Source organism: Nyctibius grandis, chromosome 17, assembly GCF_013368605.1.
Source record: "Nyctibius grandis isolate bNycGra1 chromosome 17, bNycGra1.pri, whole genome shotgun sequence".
Taxonomy (NCBI): Eukaryota; Metazoa; Chordata; class Aves; order Nyctibiiformes; family Nyctibiidae; genus Nyctibius; species Nyctibius grandis.
The window spans coordinates 7,996,065-8,011,629 of NC_090674.1; the positions used below are offsets into that span (position 1 = coordinate 7,996,065).

The 15,565-nt window shown below is 59.2% G+C and overlaps 1 protein-coding gene across 1 annotated transcript; it reads left to right on the forward strand.

Moving 5' to 3' along the window:
• Window positions 1–3,288: 3,288 nt before the first annotated feature.
• On the forward strand, window positions 3,289–14,986 carry AJAP1 (adherens junctions associated protein 1). Its single transcript, XM_068415105.1, has 4 exons — window positions 3,289–4,063; window positions 11,569–11,656; window positions 13,944–14,186; window positions 14,914–14,986. The coding sequence occupies exons 1-4, from the start codon at window positions 3,289–3,291 to the stop codon at window positions 14,984–14,986; spliced, it is 1,179 nt and encodes a 392-aa protein (XP_068271206.1).
• Window positions 14,987–15,565: the final 579 nt, after the last annotated feature.

The following is a 15,565-nucleotide window of genomic DNA, read 5'->3' on the forward strand; positions in this document are numbered from 1 at the left end:
ACGCTCGAGGGTTACCACCAGCCCTGGGCTTGGGGGGACTCGCTGCTGTCGTGCTGCTGGACCCCGCGCTCCCGTGGCTGCCCCTGCCCGGGGGATGCTCCTGCCGGCTGCCTCTGGGGACAGCAATGCAAAATACCACACGTGCAGGGTGGCAGAGGAGGGGTTGCACGCTGCGTGTCCTGGCTGCTCTCACTTTTTGGCTGTGCAATGCTTTTCCCGTGGATTTCTGTCCGCATCTCATACACGTGCGTGCTCCTCAAACCGCGTGGGGGGCTTCTGGCTGGACATGAAGCTTCATGAGGGTGGGAGGGATTCGGTCAGCCCCAGACACCAAAGCGCCCCGGCAGCCTCTTCCCGACCAGCACAGAGCACGGCGAGCTCGCGTCCTCCAGCCTCCTTGAAAGTAATCTCTTTCTCAAGTGCCAACTTTCCTCCTCTTCAAAGCAAGCGGCTGCGTCTGGAAGGGTTTGGGAAGGGGTTTTCGTACTGGGGAGGGTGGGAGGGCTGCGATGGCTCCGCCTGAAGCACCTTCAGTGCCCGTAACGCCTCCAAAACAGGGATGGGCTCGGTTGGGCTCGGCAGAGCGGCCCCAGAGCATGTTTCATACCCGATCCCTGTGATTGTCTGAGTAGTCGCCTTGAAATCTGCTCTGGTCCTTGTAGCAAAGCGCAGGGGGATGTTGGTAGGAGCGTCCCGTGCTGTGAGGCGAAGGGAGGTGAAGAAGGGATTTCATCTTCTCCAATATCTCTGCTGCTCTTTTCTTTTTTTAACCCGATTTCAGAGTTGTTGAGTTTTCCCTTGAGTTTGAGAAGTGTTTTGGGATAACTCTCCCATTCACCCCCAAGATGGGGAAAGAAAAAGTGTGAAAATAGCCCCCACTCCCCATCTCTGCAATGGAAAAAAGTTGTGTGTGTGTGTGAGGGGGAAGTCCTGGATAATCCAAATCCTGTTTTCCAGAGGGTTCAGTGAGCAGCGTAATCTCAGCCCTGCCCCGTGCATCCTCCAACCCACCCCGTAGCCCCAGCCGGTGTTTGAGGTGTCCCCGCTCCCTGGGCTGCCCTGGGGACGCGTCTCTCTCGCTGCCCACTTTGTCACAGCTCGAGTGGGGCCGGGGGAGCCAGAGGGGTGTCAGGGGGAGGGAGGGTGGTCCCACAGCAGACCCCGGGGCCGCTGGCTGCCACCGGCCCCGCCGTGCTGCCATATCCCCGCCGCCGCGCCGAGCACATCGCGCTGTGTTGCCTAGACAACGGCAACTCCTACACGCTGCTATTTATTCTGAAGGACACTTGCTCTTATCTGTCGTTGCAAAGCCCTCAAAAGATTGCACGCCATGCAAAATTCCTCCGAGGTAACCGGGCTGGCTGCTCCCGTCCCCAAAGCCGCCTCCTGGGGCCGTGCCAGCCAGCGGGGTGGCCGGGAGGATGCTCCTTGGGTGACAGGCTGGCATCACTCGAAGGGACGCGGGTGGGAGGGTGACCCACGTGGTCCTCGGTGCTGCCAAGGGCTCTGCCTGCCTTGTGCTGCCCCGTAGGAGTGTGCGTGTCCCCAACCATGTCCCTCCCTGTCACCAGAGGCTCTGGCCTGGGGAGCAATGCCCAGAGCAAGGGACACCCCTGGCTCTGGGTGTCACCCGGCCGTGCCGGGGGTCACACGTTGCACTTTCGCACGTGTCTGCCCAACGCTGCAGCTGGAGAATGTCACGAGCAAGCAGGAGGAGATGGGAAGAGGGGAAAAATCTGTTTGTCCTGCGAGCTGCCGCTCCCGAGTAGCGAGGGCTGGCGTTTTGTGGTTCAGAAGCTTCCAGAGAGCAGCTGGGATTTAGCGAGCGCCGGGTTTGGGCTGGGCTCATCTCCCCTCGCCCCGTTCGGCGGCTGTTAATAAAAGCACTGGGGCAGTGCCTGGCCCCTCTCTGTCCTTTCAAGGGGACATCTCGGGTGGCTTAGGGAGTTGGGCAGAGGCTGAAATCAAGCCTGACGTGCTGCCGGAGTGAGTATGAGCGTGGGAAAGGTGGATCTGTGTTTAATGCTCTTGCTGGAAGCCTGAGCTCTGGCTCCTGGCCGGTGGAGACGGGGTGCTGGCCGTGGCACGGCACACGGGGGATGCTCTTCGTGCTGCCACCGCTCTGCCAGCCTCTAAAAAAACCCCACCAACAACACGGTTTGGGTGGTTTGCTTTTTTTTTTTTGAAGCCTTGAAATCCTTCCTCCCCCAGCCCAAACTATTTTGGTTTATGTTGTCTGTTTGTGGCTTCTTCCCTTCCTCCTTCTGTGCTCTTTCCCTGCATCGCCTTATTCCTCCCCAAAATAAACGCTGTTACGCTTTGAAAAAATACCCAATTAGGAAAAAAAAAAAAAAAAAAGAGAACCTCTGAGCAGAAAAAGGCTGTGCCTGAGAGTATCCAGGTCAGCTCCTTTAGCTTCGTGTGCTCACGCATGGAGGGAGTGTACAAATGCTTCTGTCAACCAGATGCACATTTAGTAACGCTGCCGAGGACTTTACGGGGCGCAGCGCTGCGGAGGATTAGTCTATTTAGCCATATAAAGCTCTCATTAACTCCTGCTGAGTTCGACAAAAGTCTTTGTTGTGTAAAAGCTGAATAAAATGGAGTAAAGATTTTGGGCTTTGGCCTAATGATTTTTTTTTTCCTGGGGAAAAAAAAAAAAAAAGAAAAATTTGTGTATCAGGGATTTTCTTACCACGAAACACCGTGCTTCGTGTGGGGTGGTACCTTAGGGGAAGGCGAGTGGAGCAGAACCTCGCAAGGAGCACTGCAGGAGGGAGAGGGCTTTGACGTGACCTGACCTGACAGGCAGCTGCATCAAAGCAAAATGTTAAATCCTGAGCCTGCCGATGGGGCAGCGTGTTTCCAGCTGGTCTGCGAAGGAGGGAGCAGTGCGAGGAGCTGCTCGTCCTTCCCTGCTACGTAGGGGCTTCGCTGGGGAAATGCCCGGCTGGTCCCAGTGCCTGGTGCCCCAGGACCCCGGTGACCCAGAGACCCCTGAGCAAAGGCTCTGGCTGCTGGCGCTCCGCTCGTGCCACCTGCGTGAGATGAGGCACCTAAAAGGGCCGAGTCCCAGCAGCGCGGGCGCATTCCGTGGTAAAACCCATCCTGGAGGCGTTGGCGGGTTCACAGATCCACGGAGCAGCAGCAAAGTTGCGTTTTTGGGTGGGGGTCCTTGATCTGCCCTGTTTGTGGCCATGGGTTTTGCGGTGGGAGGAGGGTGGTGGGGGTACGGGGTGCCCTGCGGTGCTGTTCCAGGGGCCCTGGCTGGGGCACCGGGGCGGGGTGATGGCTCCGCTTCCCCGGGTGGCCGGGGCTGTGCTGGGTGGCTGGGGCGCGCCGTGCCCGGGGAGCTGCTCCCCTGCCCTGCTAACACGGTTGCTGTCTGTCCGCAGGTCAAGTTGCCCGCTCGGAAGCCATGCTTGGATTTTAATAGCCATGTTCCACCTAGCCATGGACCTCGCCAGCTGCCAGCCCCCCGCCAGCGGCGCCGGGGGCAGGCTCTCGCCGCGGCCGGCGCTCCGGCACAGACTGTCCCGCGGCTCGCTGTGGGGCACGGGGAGCGGGGAGGAGCTGCGGCGCCCCGGCCCCCCCTGGACCTGCACCCCCGCGCCCCCCCTGCAGAGACCCCGCTCCCGCCGGCCGCCCCCCGCCGCCCCGCAGCCCGCCGGCCGCCCCCCGCGCAGACCCCGCTCCCGGAGGGGCCGGCGGCACCTGCGCGGCCGCAGCTTCGCCCCGCGGGACGGGCGGCCCACGGCGCTGCCCGAGGTCATCGTCTGGGGCCCCACGGGCGAGGAGGACTCCCTGGAGAGCAGCACCCTGCCCGGCGCCTTCGCCACCGCCGCCGCCACCACCACCACCACCGCAACCACCACCACCACCGCCGCTGCCACCGCCGCCGCCACCACGCCGCCCCACGTGCCCCCCAGCACCCCGGCTCCCGCGCCGGGCGGGGACGTGCCCCGCAGCAGCCCCGGCCGCACCAGCACCGCCGAGCCGGCCGCCGGCCACAGCAGCAGCGGCAAGGACGCTCGCCTGCCCCGCGGGCTGGGAGACAGCACAGGTAGGGTCTGCCAGGGCGGCGGCGGGTGCGGCGGGAGGGCCGGGGGGTCCTGGGGCACACGGGGACGCCCGAGATGGAGACAAGGCGTGATGTTGGACATGAGCAGGCGGGAGGCAAGCGGCAGCCCCGCGTCGTCGCTCCCATCCGAGGCGTTTCCCGTTAGCGATGCCCATCCTTGGCCCATCTCCCGTGGTCGCGTGGCGATGCGTCCCCCCAGCGCTGTCCACTGCGGGGGCGTGGATGGGAAAGCTGCTTCCCATTTGTTTTAAATTACATTTGTTATTGCTGGCATTAGGCTGTGGGGTACCATTGTATAGTTTACAGAATCTATTTACTGTGCATCGACTGCTTTAGCCCGCAGCGATGTTCTAGTTGAATCGAAAAATAATTTTATGGCCCTAATCTTAATCCCAATTAATTTATCCAGCGTGCCCTGCTCGGCAGAAAGAGACAGGCCAACCATAATGTTGTTCCTGACTTAGAGGAGTTGTTCATAGCGATGAAAAGCTCCCAACCTACACACCTCTTAAAAAAAACGCTGGGATCGGCTGGATAAATTAGCGAGGGAGTGTTGATAACGACTGCCGGTGTGAGCTGCTGGCTGCGCGATGAGAGCTGCAGCCTGGTCTCTCCTCTGGCCTCGGTGGCATCGTGCGGGCACCTGCTTTAATCGGCCAGCTCTTAGCTCTCATTAGGGGCTTTGTCCAGGATCGGAGCTTTTGCTAATTAACTTCTTTTAGCCGAGTGGGGAATACGACAAACTCCTGCCCGGAGCGAAAGGACCTTTTTGATCTCAGCCCATCCACCCTAAATTGAAAAGCGCCTGAGCTCCAGATCTGCTTTTCCTTCGGCTGCCCCAGGAGGGCCCGGGGGGGAGCGCCGAGCCCCTGCGGCCCCTGGGGACGGGTGGGTGGGAGCGAGCAGCCAGCGCTGCTGCCGGCTCTGTGCCCATGCGAGGATGCTGTGCCTTCTTCCAGCCCTGCTCCTCCCTGTTACACAAGCTGCAGCGGCTGGAAGTGTTTGTTCTCTGCTGGGAGAAACATATGGCTGCAAATTAGGATTAGGTAACTCGTCTGTGCTCGCTGTTTGCCTCAGCGAGCGTTGCAAATCCCCGTCCTGCCACCCCATAAGGTGCCGCGCGTCGCAACAGGAGCCCGAGGCGGGTGGGCAGGCAGGAGGGACGCCGCTCTCACAGCTCGCGGTCCTTCACCTGGGGGGCTCGGGGTGGTCCCGCTTGCAGCACCCACGGGAGCTGGGACCACCCTGGGACCCGGCAGAGCTGCCCCAGGGCTCCCACAGCCGAGGGGACCCGCGCTCCCTGACACGCCGGCGGCACCCTCCTTCCCGTGGGGTCGGGTGCTGCCATCATGCTAACGAAGGTGCTGCTTGTGCCCTTCCCTCCGTGCACCACTGCTGGGCGCCTAGGGATGGTGGGGGGCCGTGGCACACGCAGGGTGGGCGCACTTCAGCGCAGGCAGCAGCAGTGAGAGCGATCCTGCTCAGGTGGGTCTTCCTCTTGCCCCGCTCCTCCTCGCTGGAGAAGCGAGAGAAGAAAAGCCACGACGAGTGTCTCTGTGACTCACTGGCAGCGAAAACAACCTTAAAAACATTCCCCCAGAATAGCAAATGCTCTGCTGTAGGTAGGGGAAAAGGCAGACGAGAGATTCCTTGTGATGTCCGGAGAGAAAGGAGAGGCTGGTGCGTGGTTTGGGGGGTGTGCTGGGTCCCCGCGGCTCAGGTGTGATGGCCGCAGCGGGACGGGCACGCGGCGTGTTCACCCAGGCGTGGGCTGTGCTTATGCTTTTCAAAAACGTGCTTCCCTTGTCGGGGGCTGTCATAATGGAGCATGGAAAGAGGGAAATAATTAAAACTCCAGCGTGCTGCCAGGGGCGAGGGCTGTGAGGGGCGTTCACCGGGGTGGCTGCGGGCTGGGCTCCTCCGCCCGGGCAGAGCATCCTCCTGTACCGTGGGCTCAGCCAAAAAAAAAAGAGAAGAATGAATCAGAGCCTGTCAGAGCAAAGGCATGAATTGCGCTCGCTGGGTTGTCTGAGCCTCTCCTTTCAGTATTATTAGAATAAAGCCGTCTTTAATTAAACCTTTAAGTGCTTTATAAGGCAGAAGACTTTATGTGCCGTCTGCTGCTCTTAACGGTGGTTTGATCACCGGAACGCAACAAGTTTGGCATCGTGCTCTGCGAGCAGCGTGCTCGGGGAGGTGCCGGTGCTAAGGGGCACCCTGTCCCCGGGGCAGAGGGGGGAGCTGGGTTTGCTGGCCAGGAATAAATAATAATAATAAAGAGACATTTCCCTTCCTGGCGGGGAGATGGCCCTGCCTTCAAGAAGAGGGTGCAGGAGAGGGGGTGTTGGATGCAAGGAGGCAGCGGATGCAAAAGGCTTCAAAGGAATTAATTAAAGATAAAATGTGTTTAGAAGCAGACCCTGGGCGGTGGGGATGGAGCCACCTCTTTGATCCGCCGTGCAAAGGCGTGGGGAGCCATCGGGGCCGGGGAGGCGAGGGGGCTGGACGGCAGCTCCCAGGCCAGCACCCGCCGGCACCTTCCCGGGAGGGTCCCGGTGGACCCTCCGTAAGGGCGTGCGGAGGTGGGTGTCCTTACGGACGGGGGACGGCGGCTGGAGCCTGGCCGTGAGCTGAGCTCTCTGGCGAGGGAGAAGGGGCTCTTCCTCCCCAGGATTAGCAGATGTGCCTTCACCCCCGCGTGTCTAAGCGAGCCGGCAGCTCCCCTCTGCTGCTCTCAGAGATATTTACTGCTCGGTGGTATTTGCTGTAACACCTGAGAAGATAAGTCCCGGTGTCTTTAGCATAAGCCTCTGGAATCTTTGTTCTTGGCAAGAATATTTCCCAGCAGCAGCAGCAGGATATTCTCCTCCTTTCATCAGTCCAATCCAAATTACCAGGAGGTTTCCAGGAACCTTGGGGTTAGTTTTTGCTGGAGAGCTGCGTTTTCCCTTCAGGATGACTGATGCAGGCTGGGTTTTGGAGCTGATTGCCCTGATTTACCAGGTGGAAAAACAAGGGGCTTTGCCTGCCCAGGCTCCGCTTTGAAGGCCAGAGGGGTGTTAAGAGGAGCAGCCCCGAGGTGGTTTCCCAGCGCAGCGGGTCGGGCAGTGGGTGAACCGGCTTTGCACTGGAACAAGGTTTGCCAAGAAGGCTCCTGCCATGTCTCCTCCCCTGTATCTAACCCTCGTGGTTTTTGTAAATTATTTTTCTTACAAGCTATCAAACAGCAGCAGGGTTCATGTCATGGCAAAGCCTGACTGATCCCCCCTGGGAGAGGCCATTCGTGGCTGTGGTTGCTGCAGAGCGGCCACGCAACGCTCCTGATTGCATTTTTCTGCCCGAAAGCAGCTTTATGGGCTGGATGAGGCTTTGGGGGATCAGATGTGTTTTCTGGTGGCTGGGGAAGCTGCAATGCCTCTTGAGTCCAGGCAGTTTTCCCCAGCCTCTTGCGATGCTCGGGAGGAGGCAGAGGCATCCCAGGGCATGCAAGAGGAGAGGAAGGAGCCTCGTGGCAGGGATGAGGGAGGCCGAGCCCCACGAGAAGACCCCGCTTCGGAGAGGGCCCCTCCTCGGGCAGCCGCCAGCACCGGTGTCCCCGTGTCCAAAGGTGGCTGGGGACGATGCCCAGAGCAGGCAGCTCAGAGCACGGGGCAGGGCGGAGGCAGAGGTGACAGCACCGGTTGTCAGCTTCTGTGTGGGCTGTGGTGCTCACCGTGGAAATTGCTTAGGAGGTTATTTTGGCCGGGAACAATCGCCACGGCACCGATTCCATCTGCGTTCGCATCGTTTCCCTCCCTAAGCTCTTCACCTGCTCCCAGGAGCCAGTTTCTTTCCAGTGCTCTTTACTGGGAGTTCGTTTGGGATGGTCTCTCCCCAGCTAGGTGCGATGCTTTGATGGAGGAGCGAGAGGGAGAGGCGTTAGGGCCTGGCTGCGCACGTGTAAATCCCGCTGGAGCCCAGCACTGGGCTCTCCAGCCCACCCTGTGACACCAGACAGGCTATCCCTGCTCCCCGCCACGTACCGGCAGAACCAGCCCTGGCTTAGTGGGGAGATTTACCCTCTTTTGGCGCTTCGGCTCAGACTGGGAGTTGTGGGAAGGCTGAGGCAGAGCAGGGAGAAAGGAGCAAGGAAGGCGTGCGGGAGGGCAGGGGCTGTGGTGCCCCATCGCAGCCCCTTGGCTGGGTACCCAGAGCATCTCTTGTTTTCCTGTCGCTGGCGGTAACTCAAGATGATGCTCTGCAAAATGAAACAGAGCTGTTTTTTCCTTTTTTAATTTTATGCAGCTTAGAGGCCTTGACGAGGGTCTTCAAAGAGTTGCGGCTCATAGCTGTTTTTATTGGGAAAATGAAAAATATGGTCTCCCTAACCAGAGCTGTTGAAATAAAGGCCTTGGGGGATAGAGGTTCTCTTTGTTTTTAATTAAGAGCTTATATCTCCTGTTCGCACTTCTGCAGCAGCAAGACGTTAGTCTCGAATGGATTTTTCTCATGGAATTAATTCTGTTGATGTGGAGCTGTCTGGGAGCCGTTGCAAAAGGTGGCCAGAAAGGCCAAAAGTCAGCACTTTCGTCTTGGTGGCAGATGTATGGCCTTTAAAGTAACATATAAAAAACAGCCATGGCGTTTGCTTGCTTCGAGGAGATTGGGTTTTTCCCCGGGTTGTGGGGAATTTGGAGTTGTGTTTGTGGGTTGACGCGTGGCTGCTGGGGCCGGGTGTCCCACGAGAAGTCCCCAGTGAGAGCGGACTGTGCTGGGACGGTGTGAAAGTGGAAAAACCCCAGCAATATTTCAGCCTTTCCAAGGGTTCAAAGAGTGTCTTTGAAGAGCTTTCCCTCCTGGCAGACAACACATTAAATTCTGCTGCGCCGGCAGAAGCGCAGGGGTTCGGACACACTTCCAATTCCATTAAATACTTCTCCTGTAATTACCCTCGAGCTAAATGGTCACTGCGTCAAAGTGCCTGGTAAAAGCCTTGTAAGAGGGAGCGGCTCGCGGTCCCCTCGCAGGGCTGAGGGGTCCCCAGCTGCCGGGGCCGGGCATCCCTCCTGATGCCACGCACCAGCCTCTGCCCTTCTGCAGCTTGTTCCTTCACCGGTTATTAGCGTGTAATTAAATGACCACCGGGTTCTGTAACTTGCTGGAGCTGGAGCTTTGCCACGGAGATGAGCAAACAAAACCGAGCCACCATAATTCCTGCGTCCAGGTCCTTCCCTGCAGCCTGCCCCGCGTCCAGGGGGCTTGGGCTTTCGCTGTGAGTTACGCTCGCACTGGAGGAGGAGGAGGAGGAGGGTAGTTTTGCTTTATGAGCTATTGATTTTATCCTCCAGGTCCCTTTCCTGCAGACAGATTGGGCTCCCGGGGCCGTGGCTGAAATAACGCTCTGCGCTTCGCAGCCATCCCTCTTTCATCTCGCCTCCCCCCCCCGGGTGGCGTGTGTCCCGGACGGGACGTTCCCCTCGCCCAGGGTGCCCCATCCATTAACGCCGTCTCTGGCAGGTTGGATATTTCTGTTCAATTTTGCTCTGTACGGTTCTATATATCTCTTTGAAGGCCTAGAGGAAAGGATCTGATATATTTGCAGAGTAAGAATAAAGACCTGTTAGTCTCCAGTGCGGTGGGTATCGCTATGGGGCTTCCCAGGGAGTCACCCCAGGTGCCCATCCCAGCCCTCTCCCTCCTTCCATCGCTGCCGTGGTTAACGCTGTTGGGACAAACCTTTCCCATCCCCTTGAATTCCCCCCGGGCTCTAGTGCAGAATTAATATGCGATGCGAAGGAACTTTCTTCTCTGCTGGTACATATGGCGACTTATGTATGTGATGGAGTCTAAAATTATCCAGCCCTTCTTAAACTCCTCGTGTCCTGCTCCGAGGAGCTGCCGCCCTTCCCAGCGCTCAGCCACCTGCAGCCTGCTCTGCCTGCGCGCTCCCCGTTGCGTAAGCGCGAGGATTAATTGCATCGTTAGGTTCTCTCGCGTCCCCGCCGCCTCTGCCTTGGCTCCCGGCTCCGCACCAGGTCTCACTTCTGACGCCGCTTCTGTTTTCAAAGGCATCGGGCACTGGGCTGGTTTTGTTTTATTTTTAGAGTCTTTCCTTTTATCTTTTTCGGCAGCGTCCCACTGGGAGCTGCTCCAGGATTGCCGCCAAGGATGCGGCCGGGCTGCCGCCGGGGTGGGCATCGCTCCTGACCCGGCGCTCCTCGGGTCCGTCGGGACACGGCTCCTGTCACCGCCCTCCTCAGGGGACCCGAAGTGCGGGGACAGAGGTCTTCCTCCGTGCCTCACCTTCACCGGTGGGTGCCGGTGGGAGGTGGGAAGCCCTGTGGCGTTTTCCCCGTGGATTCCCTCGGGAAACGAAAGCCGGAGGCAGAGCAGCCGAGGAGCAAGTCTGAGGCTCTGGGTGCCGAGTCACTCGTGGGAGGTGGCCGGTGTCCCCAGCTCTGCCAGCCCACGCAGCTCCGGGCACGTGGCTCCCGAGCGATCCCGGCTGTCCCTGTGGGGTCTGCGGGGCAGCCAGCGGCACCGCCTGGGTCCTGCATCCCGGTAACGCCAGCAAGGGTGAGCTGGTGGGGGACCTTGGCGAGGTGCGGTGCTGAGGGACGCGTGCGCAGGGGGAGATGACGTAACACGAGGTGTGATGTGCCGAAAGCAGGGGAGCCACGGCATGGCCCCAAATCTGCGCCTCAGGAGCGTTGGGCAGCGTTTCCGTGGGAGCGTGGGGATGCTCTGCGCAAAGTCCCCGTGGAGGGCTCTTGCGTGGGAAGGAGCAGTGATTTCCTTGCCCCGTGCACCCACATGTATTGCACAGATGCACTATATATATATATATATAACTGCTTGTTTTCCTGTCATGCTAACACTTACTTATTTATTAAAAATCTCATCCATCAGGAGCTGCAACATCTGTTTGTGAAAAATAGCACATCCTTGGGCTGCAGCCAGGAAAATCATTTCATTACGAAATTGCAACTGTAAAGCAGCACAAAATCACCAACATACTGTACATTGAGATGCTTTTGTTTCCAAACTGCTCATTAGGAATGATACACGAGCCAAAATTATACCCTGTGTAAGGTGAATTACGGGAAAATGAGCCCACCCGACCTTGTAAGCGAGGAGCAGTTGGTGCGGTGATTGTTCTCTCTGGTTCATCCCGCACCCACTGCAAGGCTGAGCGCGAGTTTCCCTTTCCGTCCCGGAGGGGAGACGTCTTCGCATCTCTTCCGTTCTTCGTGCCTAATTCGGGCTGACAAGGAACATACTTGAGAGGATGGGAAATGCAAAGCCTGGCTTGAAGATTACTTTATGTAAGGCAGGAGCGAGGGTTGTGTCGCCGCTGCCGGGGGCTGTGTGCGGCCCCGTGCCGGGGCAGGGCTCAGGGGGAGGCGGGGGGGGTCCGCTGGGCAGGGCAGCAAAGCCCCCCGCTGCCCGGGATCCCCCTTGGCTCCCATCCCCACTCTCTCTCTCTCTCTCGTTTCTTTTCTCCGCAGGTCTGGCGGTTCATCAGATAATCACTATTACCGTGTCCCTCATCATGGTCATAGCCGCTCTGATCACAACTCTTGTCTTAAAAAATTGGTAAGGTCCCTCCTGGGTCTGTTTGGCTTGTTGGGGGGTGGCGTGGGGATGGGGACAGGGTGGGGACAGGGCTTCGGAATGTCTTCATTTTGGGAGAAAAGGATATTTTTTTTAATACTGAAACCTCCAAAGGGGTCTGGAGCACCTGGGTTCATCGGTGCCCCTGCGGCTCCCTGCCTCTCACCGCGTGGTGGGTGGCTTTGGGGACCAGCACGTGAGCAGGGTCGGGTGGCCAAGTCCCACGTGGGACACGTGCACGTCACTGCTCCGGGATTGCCTTGCTGCCACGTGATGCCACCCGGTGAGGTCCGACTCGTGTGTTCGGTGTCCCCGCGAGGGTGCCGGGACCTGCCCTGCGCCGGGTGGCATCTCCTCTGCTTAAGCAGCTTTGCTGCTGCTCCTTAACTCACCAGCCTGGCTCAGTGAGGAGCAGTTGCGTTCTCTGACCTTCTCTACGCATCCGGGGACTGAAGGGCATCTCCTGTGCCCCGCGGGTGCCACTGGGTTGGAGCGTGCCCCGTCCCCCGGCGCGCTCGCATGTTCCTCCAGCTCGACCTGCTCCCGTTTGTTCCCTCGGCGTGGCCTGGCGTATGGCAAAATAGGTTAGCGTTTCGCTCCGGGCACTCATGACTTTACCTATTTTCCCAGGGAAACTGGCCTACTTTGAGGTCAGCGTTGCCGCTGTGACGATCCGGCTGCGGCTCCGGGCTGGCGGCAGAGCTGCCGCGCTCGGCGATGGCAGTTCCCCCCTCCAGCCCATGCGAGCTCCCCCGGTGCTGAGGCAAACCGATTCCTGCACCCAGGAGGGAATTAGCAAAGCGGGTTGGTGAAGCAGCCTGCTCACTCCCCGGGGTTAGGGGAAAGCCTCTTGGCAGGGCTACGGAGGCATCGTGATCTCGGCAGAGCTGCAGCTAGCCAAACACGCCGGGTTACTTGCCCCGCGGATGAGTTTGCTTTGCTGGGAGCGGGCCCACGGGGAGGCATTGGGAGTGCAGCCGGTGATGCTCGGTTTCGTATCCCAGACGGGATTTACCTACCTTCCCGAGTCGTAGCAGTATTTCAATGAAAGAGCGTGGAAAATGCTTTACAAAACACTTCTGGGATTTTTCTCTAGTAGACACCATTGATCCGGCTGACCGCAGCTTGGCAGAACGGCTCGAGTAACCTAATGCTGAAGCCAAAAAGGGGGAAAAAAAATAAATACAGTGATCAGTGTAGAGCAGAAATTGTTTACAGTAAGTGAAATTGGGAAATCACCGGAGGATACCTGCGGGCCAGCTCGGTCAGCAGCCAGATGTGCCACAGGCAGGAAGGCAGCACCCCGACAAGTGTGCTCAGCGCTGGCATTCGCCAAACTCTGCTGTGGTTTGTCACGTGTGTTTTAGGCCCCTGGCAGAGCTGACCCAGATCACACCCCCAGTCCCCAGCCCCAGAGGGGACGCGGTCTCTACCCCCATCCTTTGGCTGGCGCTTGTCCCCCTCGGGCAGGACGGGCGAGCGATGGCTGCAAGCGTCCTCCTTGTCATTGCTCCTGCTGCAGACGTGCCACGGTGGAGCTGACGGGTGTTTTAGGGGCTGTCTCTTTGGGTCACGTCAGCCGGTGCAGAGCAGGCCGTGCCCCCGTGCCCCCAGCCCCACACGTCCCCCTCCGCAGGCACCACCAGCGTCCCGCTGCCCCCGGGGCTGCAATCTTCCAAAACTCCACTATTACGATAGACGCTGTCAGTCCCCGTGGGAAAAAAGTGACATCTTAATTAAATCAGCGTCTAGACCCTCAAGCAGGACCAGCCTGATGGAGGGCAGGGTCCCGCTGCCTCGCGTTCTTGTTTCCCACGCACGGAGCCAGAGGCCACGAGATCCCGTGGGAGCCTCCGGAGCCCGTCACCGGGGAGCGGGGCTGCCCTGGAGCCGCTCCTGGGCGAGGGGGAGCGGGTCTGCCGTGCCGGACCAGTTCCTGAGCTTATTTATCCAGATACCTTAAAACCTTGTGGTGCCTCCCAAATGGAAAGGGTTTCAGTTCGTTGTTCTCACCTTTGTCTTTTCACTTAAAAAAGGCTTTTATTTCCTGCGGGTGTAAATATATGACTTGCTGAGTAGTTCCTCTGGGGGTAAAACGCTTGTATATAAAATTTAAATTTGATCCTTAAAAAAAAAGGCAAGCAGCATGACTGCTTGATTGTGGCTGATCTTCCCAAAGTGCCCGAATTCCAGCCTGATATGGAGCGATGTGTAATTAACGGCCGGTAACGCGAGCTCCCCGTGCATCGTGTCCCCTCTCGTCCCCCAGCTGCGCGCAGAGCGGGCGCCCGCGGCGCAACAGCCACCAGCGCAAGCTGGACCAGCAAGAGGAGAGCTGCCAGAACCTGACCGACTTCGCCCCCGCCCGCGTGCCCAGCGCCCTCGACATCTTCACCGCCTACAACGAGACGCTGCAGTGCTCCCACGAGTGCGTCCGCACCCCCGTGCCCCTCTACGCGGAGGAGGCGATGCGCTCGCCCGGGGATTATAAAACAACCTTCAATGGAAACAGGTGAGGTGCAGGCTGGGGAGCGCCGTCCTGCCTGGGGTTCCACTGCCCCCTCTTGTCCCCAGGGCTCCTCTGTCCCATCTCGTCCCTGGGAGATGCGCAGGGAGCGCGTGGCAGAGCCACCTTCCTCCAGCTCTCCGTGCCATGATGCTTGCCTGCCCCGCAGCCCAGCGTGGGCACGGCTGCCGGACCCCTCGTCCCGCCGAGGAGGGCGGGTGGTCAGCTTGGCAGCCCCATCCTCAGGGTGCCAGCCGGCTGTACCCCCCCCGGCTCAGCAGCCCCTGCCAGCCTTCAGCACTGCTCATTGTTCAGTGCCCGGCTGCTGCCGCCAGCAAATGCCGCTGGATCCATCCCCCAGCGCTCGTGCCGTCTCCTAAGTGGCACTGAAAGAGCTGCTGGGTTGCGAATGACCCGGGTGATTAATGGAGGAGCAGGCGGCGAGAGCCAAACGAGCCGTTCGTCTGGCGTGAAATAATGATGCATTAACGAGGGGGCTTAATAGCAGCTGGCGGCGCGGTGTAAGCGATGCGAGCCCTGCTCGCGTGCCCCTCGCCTCCCCTTCCCCCCAGAGCCCTTTCGCTGGGCGGTAGATGCGTGTCCCCCCCATCAAAGCCAGAGGGATGATTTTTTTTCCCCTCTAAAAAAGCTGATTTTTGCAGCAGGCCACCTTGGCTTGCTCCTTGTGTGTTATGTACCAGCACGTGCAAGCGCCTTTTTCTGCTCGCTGCAGACCCTCTTCTTCTGACCGGCATCTTATTCCCGTGGCCTTTGTGTCTGAGAAATGGTTTGAAATCTCCTGCTGACTGGCCGAAGCCTGTTTGACTTCTGAGGGCAGGGCAGACGCCGTCGGGCTGTTTCCTGGTACGTACCTCGCTCCCCCCGCGTCCGTCCCGTGCCCACCGTCCCCTGCCCGCGAGCTCTCGTCCCTGCCTGCTGCCATCCTCCCACTTGAGCTTCTTTTGGGCTGCCGGACCCGCGCAGGGTGGCTCACCCGGCTGGGATGCGGGCACGCCTCCCGCTGTGGATGGAACCTTGGGTACCAGAATGGCTTTTCCAAGGAGGTAAATTACAGACGGGCATGAGCTAAACGTCAGGGACTGGGATGGATGTGAACTCGAGAGCAAAGGGTCCCTGGGGCAGCCTTGAACTTCAGCCTGATCTCGTGGTTCCAGCCCACCTCTAAAACCTCGACAAGTGATAGTAATTTCCGTGCTGTGAAACGGCCTGATCTGTAATTAACCTCCTGTCGCATGATGGACAGCCCATCTTGTCCAAGGGCTGTGCATCCCACGTGCATGCTCCATCGGTACCCGGGAGCTCATTTGATGGTGTTTGCTGTCATCAGCACTTCCATGCTCCCGCTGCGAGGGTGACAGGGTCCT

Excerpts from the sequence above, each read along its gene's own strand:
- AJAP1 (XM_068415105.1), top strand. The coding sequence starts at position 3,289 with ATGGCTCCGCTTCCCCGGGTGGCCGGGGCTGTGCTGGGTGGCTGGGGC. Across the intron at positions 4,064-11,568 it reads CGGGCTGGGAGACAGCACAG|GTCTGGCGGTTCATCAGATA; the intron begins GTAGGGTCTGCC and ends TTTTCTCCGCAG. Across the intron at positions 11,657-13,943 it reads ACTCTTGTCTTAAAAAATTG|CTGCGCGCAGAGCGGGCGCC; the intron begins GTAAGGTCCCTC and ends CTCGTCCCCCAG.